Below are 8206 nucleotides of genomic sequence, written 5' to 3'. Positions count from 1 at the left end.
ATGGTTTGAGATTCTGCTAACCAATTGTTGATAACACCAGTCCCTTATGTGCCTTTTATGGTGGGTTCAGAGATTATGATAAGGAATTACCCATATCTGATCTGACTGCTCAGCAAATAAATGTCGTGGTTTTCATTTTTTTTTTTTCTCCTTGTTTATACTTTATACCTGATTATTTTGTTTATTTTGCCTAGAAACATGATAAAAATTAAATTTATTATATAAAGCTCAGAATGTACCTTGCATTTCTTACATCTGTAAATGTGGCTGACTATTTAAGTTTTATCCCAACAACAATGTAAAATGGAATTTAGACTTTTTTTTTTTTTTTTGATAGGATTGGAATTTAGACTTGAGTTCATAGTGTTTGTTACAATCTGCGTTTTCCTCTCCTTCAAAGCATTGTTTGGATGTTTCATATCTTGCATATAGTTTGCAGCTCCAAGAACTTCTAAGGATTGGGGGATTATGCTTGTAATCAAGTTCTGTTATGTACCGAAAGTTTACTTGTCTTACAATGTACAATTAAAAGCTTATTCCAATCATATAATAATAGCCTTTTAGCTCAAGACCTAAGTTCCTCTTGGTAATAGCTGACAAAAGCATATAAGCATTTTCCTGCTTAGGACATAGGTACCACTCTTACCCCAAACAGAATCCATCTGTTCACTCCTTACGCCACTGAGTGCCTCAGGTATAGGCATGGTTATCATTACCCCCAAGCCAAATGATTTTTCTTTTTCAGTCCTAAGGCAGGGGTATCCTTCCCAATCCATAAAACCTCCAACCCAAGTGAAGATGGGATCAAATTCCCACCCTCATACAATGTGTAGAGAGCTTACTGGCTGAATTTGTTCCAAAACACTATTATTTTGAGGAGCCAAAGCGTCAAACTAAGAACCTCCTGCATAACTTCTTTTGGTTGTGGTGTCTTTGATTTATTTAATCGTCTTCCTGTTATTAGCCCAATTTAATACATATCAACTGACTACAAAAGATTGATATCTAGCATGGACAGGGGTTCCTTGTACCTTTAGTTGGAGAAAGAGAAAGGGGGAAGGAGGAATAAACATAAAAAATGGTCTATGCTCAAGTTAGAGCCATATTTGTTATTATGCCATACATCAATATAATTTTGTTGAAGCTATGGGGCACCCTCTTGATAACTATCATTTAAGTGATCAAGCTTCATTTAATGAATTTGTTCACGTGCTGCAGTTGGACAGCAATCACTCAATTAGCCCATCATGGGATGCTTTATGTACCTATTGGGTACACTTTTGGTGCTGGAATGTTCAAAATGGACTCCATCAGAGGCGGATCTCCATATGGTGCAGGAGTATTTTCTGGTGATGGCACTAGGGAACCAAGTGATACTGAGCTTGCTCTTGCAGAGCATCAGGGCAAGTACATGGCTGGTATAGTCAAGAGGTTTGCCAAAGCTTCTTAACTCTGATCACAGCCTCAACTAGTCTCTCTAAAGCAGCGTTAACGTCCTACTCCATTTTTTCTGTTCTTCACAGATTTTCACTCGGTTTTGTGAGGTCTTCAGATATCGTGTGTTAATAGATTTTAGATAGCTGAGGAGCATTTCATTTAATTGCTTGAATACTTGTATTTCCCACAGCAGATTTCACTTCATCGATTGTTCGTTTTATTTGTATATGGTCTGAAAATCCTTTTTTTTTTTTTTTTTTTTTTTTTTTTTTGTATCACTTAATATCATCAATAATATAGAGGTGTGTGTTCTTCTCCATATATTTCTTCTCACCTCTCTTCTTTTAGTTGAAAAAACATATTTATATATGATGTAATTTTTTTTTTCCAAAATTATATTCTTTAATGGAGTCTCCTCTGCAATGGAACTGCTCTCTCACAAAGTTCAAGGTCACACAAATGGTCTCAAAGACAGAACCATGTACAAGCTGAGGGGGGCTGTGGCCCCCCTCAAATTTTTTTTAAATATTAAATAGTAAGTATATATTTAAGATTTTAGAAAATAATCCAAGAAAAATTATATTTGCCCCCCTCAAAAAAATTATATTTGCCCCCGTCAACTTCGAATCCTAGTTCCGTCCCTGAATGGTCTCTTTTTTGGTTGGGACTGTGTATGTTTGGTTCATTCGCATGGAAAGTCACGATCTATATAATTTGGCTTGGCATAATTTGGTTACAGATCCAAACTCTTCAACCACAGCTTTATAATATGAAAATGCAATACCAAATGCATATGATTTTTTTTTTTTTTTTTTTTTTGGGGGGGTTGGAGAAATGACTGTTCTTGATGGAAAAGTTGCGTTTTTGACTTCTCACATGGAATATGCACAATGTCATTCATTTGTACTTATTTACAGTTGACAAAGACACATTGGTGTATTCTTCTTTGGAACAGCTGGTTGGATAAGGGACTTCATCATGGAATTTGTCCATCGTTTTAATGATTGAAATTGGAGTCTGTTAAATTATACTTATATATAATATCCTTTATTCGAATATTCGAGGTGGAGGTGCTTGAGATCGATTGAAGTGAAAACCAAAAGTTAATGTTAAGTTTGACATAAAATTTTACTATGAAGCTCTTCATGGTTCTAATGATGCAAGAGTTCAGTGGAAGAGTATATGATGCACTAAATTATTTTAAAGGGAGTTTTTTTTTTTCAGTTGGACAGCAGCCTTGGAGAGAAAAATGAGATTGGAGAATTCCTACTAAAAGAGAGATCAATTTGGTAAATCAGTGTTCCGTGTCTAGGTGTTTTAGCAAAGCAGTGGACCATTTGCTAATTCATTGCCTACACACTTGAGCTTTCGTTCTTGCTATATTCAGAGTACTTTTGGTGATGCATATGAGGTTGATAGATAATATTTTATTTGGGTGGTATTAATCTTAAGTCTTAAGTAAATAAAGAAGCTTTCAGCCAAAAAAAAGTAAATAAAGCAAGCAATTTTTTTGCGTGGAATACTGCCCTCTTTCATGTGAGTTATACGGAGGAAAAGGAAGACCATCTAACACTCAACAAGGACCCAACTAAGTCTTAAGTAAATAATGCATTTTTAGCTTCCTAAAAATGCATTATTTAATAGCCATTTTAAGTGGTTCTAGAATCACAGGCATTAGTGACTCAAATTGTAATTTAGATTCTCTCACAAATTGAAAGTCCTAAAAATGCATTATTTAATAGCCATTTTGAGTGGTTCTAGAATCACAAGCATTAGTGACTCAAATTGTAATTTAGATTCTCTCACAAATTGAAAGTTTGGGATCTCGCTTAAGAGTGGATAAGGTGCTACTATGATCATGCCATGTAAGAAAGGCACACTGGTCGCCCTCCTCTACCCTTTTTTTTTTTTTTTTTTTGCTTAAAAAAAAAAAACTGTAATTTAGATTTTGCTATCTTCTCTTGCTTTACTCTGTAGTATCTATCTCCTCTTTCTCAATAAAATCTTGATATTTTAATATATATATACATATTTTTTTTAGAAGATCATTCCTTTGAGGCTAATATTTTCCTTCTTATTACCTCTCACTGCAAGTATGGCTTGATTTCATGGCTATCCACAAATTTAATATTTTTGTACTCCAATATTGAACGATTTCATCATTGCTTCCAGTATTATAATTCGTGCACCAATTCCGGGAAATGATCTTTCCAAGTTGCAATGCTCATTTCTTAGACACGTTCTTCAACCACAAATTCAGTTCCACCGACTCCACACACAGGCATGAGGTATAGATCCTGCTGCATTGCTGTTGGTTGGAACAGAATCGTATACTGAAAAAAGCAACTTATGTTACTTCCTCGGACCAGTGCCAAGAGAGGCCTGGTTTCTCAATTAACCCACTCAGATTTGATCACAAAATGAACCAATGCTTTTAGTGCACATTTTTTAACCTCAAAAGTCAAAATACACAGAATTCCAATAATGATTGATATTTAGGAAGGAACCCCATAATAAGGGTCCTGATACTGACAAACTATGATCACAGGCCAAACTAAAGGGTAATCACACACCACTACGGGTTAAAAAAAATTAAAAGGTGGGGGCAATAACACTGAAAACAAGTGCAGAACACAGAAACTGACTTTTAGCATAATTTGCCCAAGCATGGCAGTGAAAGCATGTTTTCCCCCAATACAAAATAAAAAGTAAATACATAACTGATGTCTTATCCTGGTGATTCAGATCAAAATAAAGAAAATCAGCTGTTCCCGACCAATAACTCAAACATGTCATTAAGTTACACAGCATACAAACACCTTCCAACGGGCCTCTTGATTCTGAAGAATTCATGTCCAATGCAAATTTACAGCCCTTGACGCTTCAAGCAATGAACTTGGTGCTTAGAAAAACAGGTGGCCGCTAAAGGCAGCGTGGGAAGAGGGTTTGTCCTACATACCCACCAGCCATTGCCCTTCGGACATTGGATTCAAACAATTTTGGGTTGTCTCTTAAAACTGCAGCTGCATCATGATTGAGGGGATCTTCATAATTGGGTTCCTGCATGTACAAAGACAAGTTATAATAAAAAGGCATCCATCTAGTTGCAAGATCGTATTTTGTGGAAGAATAATCAATACCGTGAAAAGATGAAATAGCCCGTAAATTATAGTGTTTATATTTAAAACAGGTTTCCAGTCTTCTCTTAGAATGTTAAGGCAGACATTTCCTTCCAAGTCGATATTAGGATGGTACACCTGCATCATAGATGCACTGTTAAAACGTCCTTACTGCAAATACCACATAATATTATTGAGTATTGAGGTACTACATTTTTAGAGAACTGGACACGCTTGATTACCTTTGTCTTGCACTTGACCTTTGGTGCCTCATGAGGGTAAATAGGAGAAACGTTAAAAGAGAACAAAAATGTACCACCTCTGTAACACAAAAACAATACATTTTAATATTCAAAACTTAAACCAAGTATTATCATTAAAATCTCACGATAGGATACTTCATCGCCCTTAGAAAAATGCTGAGGATTTTTATCGAGAGTACTTACAGATAATATCTGTCGTCAGGCCGAATGGTAACCTCAAAGTTCATCAAGTCATCCTTGCCATTGGGAAAAGATATGACACAAGATTTTGGTAGGTTCAATTCACTGATATCTACACAATGAAAAACACAGAAACTTTATATATATAAAAAATTAAAAAATAAAAAAGCTCTACTATTTAGCAGTGAATCAAATATATAGTTTTATGTTTGAGTTTATGAGTCAAATACCAAGTTAAGCCCGGGAGATTCCAAAAAACTTTTCTAACAAAGTCTTAAAATAAAAAAAAAGTTGCGCATGTTGGTCCAAGATCTCAGGATACATCAACCAAATTTTAATGGAATGAAAAACCTCATAGCAAATGCTCAGGTACCTTGAGGGAAACACTTAACCTATGATATTATAGTGATTAAAATAAAAAATAAAAAAGGACTCATAACCTTTGTGAAGACGTAATTCCCCTGCACTTTGCTTCTTGACGGGTGTCTTTCCATTAGCATTTTCTGCGAGTTCCCTTTGCTTTTCCTTCACTTTAAATAGCTTAATCATTTTTCCTACAGCATAATATCCAAATCAGATTACAAGTAATACAACAATACCAAATCCAAGACAAAGTTTAGGCAGTATAATTCTATTAATTTTTTTTTTTTTTTTTTTGATAAGTAACAATTCTATTAAATTTAAAAAAAAAAAATTAATTAAATTACACGATCCTCTTAAGTTAGAAATAATTTAACAAGTCTTGGCATTAGACATGATTTTCAAAGTTCATGGCAAGAAAGGCATCATCCAAGACTAAGACAACAAGGACTTGGCATACATAGGATCACCACAACAAGGGGGTGGGGGGAACTAATATGGAGTAAAACTAGGTCTAAACTTCTCACTCAAGTCAGACAACTCCAGCCACACTTCAGAACGTAATCAAGCATACAACAAACTCTCTGGAATCTATAAAGCTCCTACTGTGCTTTTGCCAGATATAAGCATTATCTTTAACTGATTCACAATGTTGCACTCTTATAAGGTGGCCTTCCAACTCCCAAGAAGGGTAACTTCCTTGAGATATTGACTCTCTATTCGTGTACTAAAAAAGTATTGTTTTTCCATTGATCATGCAGCGCAAGGAATAAAGATGCAACAAATATTCCAAAGCCACATATTTCCTATCTGCATGACATGTAGAGCCTCTACATCTGTTCCTTGAAGCTAATTCAAAATCTCATATATGAGGCAAATATGCTTTTTATTGAAAATGGATGACAGAAAAAGTACAAAATCAGCTTTAATAATTCCTTCATTATTATACACTCTTCTTTTCCTTCAAGTACTCTTAAATTATCATTACTATGTTCTATTAGTGCTTTCTCTTCTAACAGCTTGTATGAATTAATACTAAGCTTGCTATTAAGTCCCCAATTCGACAAGTACAGATTCAAAGAATCTATTATCTTGTCGTCAAGTATACCATTTCAAATTTAATGGTAACTGAATTTTTTTTAGAATTCAATACCCAACATCATGATTTGACGCATGTAAAGTGATGGTGGGATCGTGCCAATCAAGTTAATTTCCTACTTAAGGCATGAAAAACATTATTCTGGCCATACTAGTAGGGCAAACAGATAAAGGCAATTATTAGGCTGATTTTAAACAGCCAGTTTTCTGTAGCAGCAAGTTCCTCACAAATGCTTCTCAGGCACGAGGGAAAAAAAAAATCTTTAGTGTATTGATGGAATGAGAATGTGAAATTAATAAATTTCAAACCTCAATGATTATATATGGACAAATTCATCCTAAACAAGGTAGGAAACAATATACGTAAGATGGATAACTTGAGACATGCCCAAAAAATTTGAGGAATTCAAAATTTCATTCCTTTAAAATACAAATTGAACAATATAACTTACCCATTATTTCTTTTACATAAATATTCAACCCAATCCAACCTATTCTAGCAATCTAACAATCCAACAAGCAACCATAGCTACCAAAAATTCAGTAAAAAAAAAAATCTCCCACTAAATAAGCATGATCCTACAATAATGCAAACACATAAGAGAGCGATGATATCATAGACAAAAGCTAATGGCAACAAGTTTGTAGACCATAAAATAAAAGACCCACTTGAAAAAGAGCCCAAAACTTCTTAAACTTCCAACTACCTAGATAACATGGATCACACAAGAATCCAAACAGCTCCTTACTAATGATCTCCTATTACAGCTATCATTCAAAACAAAACTTTCACAAACAAATCCACCACAAGTTCAACCTAAACAAGCCTAAACAAGCCGAGGCAACAAGTTCAATAATTCTTTATTCACAAAACGTATAAGCAAATTAATAACAAGAGCAAAAAGAAACCTCCTTTACCACAATACTGAACAACCAAAAAAAATTTCAAAACAAACAAACCCCAGAATCCAAACAAGAATCCAAACAAGAATTCCAACTAAACCCATCTCAAGAAACTCCCACAACATCAAAATCTCTATATTCTAAAAGCCCCCAGAACCATCCCAAGCATCAAATCATCTTACCTACAAAACATACACACATACATATATGTTTTCATACATACACAATATATACACATACTTAAAACCTGGATCAGATTAGAGTGTAAAGAGAGGAACAAGAAAGAAGCTTTTCGTGTTGTTACCTGATGAAAAATATGAACCTTTTTTAGTTTTTTGCGCAGACACAGAAAAAGAGAGAGAAAGAAAGAGAGAGATAGAGAGCTTAGAAGGAATCTGAAGATGAGAGAGTGGTTTTCTCTTATATATACATTGTATTTGTAGTATGTGATGTGTGTTGTGTTGTTGTTTTGTGTTTCTCTGTGGTTTTTGCTTTCTTTTTTTTATTATTTTATTTTTTTTCTCTCTCTCTTCTTCGCGTCAATCATCGTCATCCATTATAGGTTTGGCTTTTGGTTTAGTTCGCTTTCGTTTCGACAATAAAGGGTGTTGTTTTTATTGTCTACGCCCGCACCAGTTTTGTTTTTCTTTAAAGTATCGAATCATTAATTGCCACGTGGATTATTAGGGTAATGTTGTCATTGCGATTTAATATTATGTTCACATGTTCGGGAACGGACGAAGGTGCACTGGCAGCAATAATATACTGCGTGTACGGGATTCGACACCATGAAGCGTGGTGATATGGCGTTAATTGACTGGGAACCGGTTCTCTCTGTTCTTCTCC

General features: G+C 34.8%; 2 protein-coding genes across 2 annotated transcripts in view; one reads left to right on the top strand and one right to left on the bottom strand.

The window, feature by feature from the left end:
- Positions 1-1450, top strand: part of LOC115966922 (probable NAD(P)H dehydrogenase (quinone) FQR1-like 2) — a 4822-nt gene extending 3372 nt beyond the window's left edge. The window contains exon 2 of the mRNA XM_031086050.1: positions 1219-1450. Within this exon, the coding sequence (XP_030941910.1) occupies positions 1219-1450 (232 nt within the window). The remainder of the gene's footprint in view (positions 1-1218) is intronic.
- A 2463-nt stretch (positions 1451-3913) lies between these two features.
- LOC115966238 (NEDD8-conjugating enzyme Ubc12-like) lies at positions 3914-7840 on the bottom strand. Its single transcript, XM_031085491.1, has 6 exons — positions 7665-7840; positions 5440-5553; positions 5003-5111; positions 4799-4877; positions 4578-4694; positions 3914-4497 (listed from the first exon to the last, which is right to left on the bottom strand). Exons 2-6 carry the CDS (start codon positions 5546-5548, stop codon positions 4360-4362), a joined length of 552 nt encoding a protein of 183 aa, XP_030941351.1. The 5' UTR covers positions 5549-5553; positions 7665-7840; the 3' UTR covers positions 3914-4359.
- Positions 7841-8206: the final 366 nt, after the last annotated feature.

The sequence above is a fragment of the Quercus lobata genome, chromosome 11, assembly GCF_001633185.2.
Source record: "Quercus lobata isolate SW786 chromosome 11, ValleyOak3.0 Primary Assembly, whole genome shotgun sequence".
NCBI lineage: Eukaryota > Viridiplantae > Streptophyta > Magnoliopsida > Fagales > Fagaceae > Quercus > Quercus lobata.
This window is presented reverse-complemented; position numbering and strand designations above follow the sequence as displayed.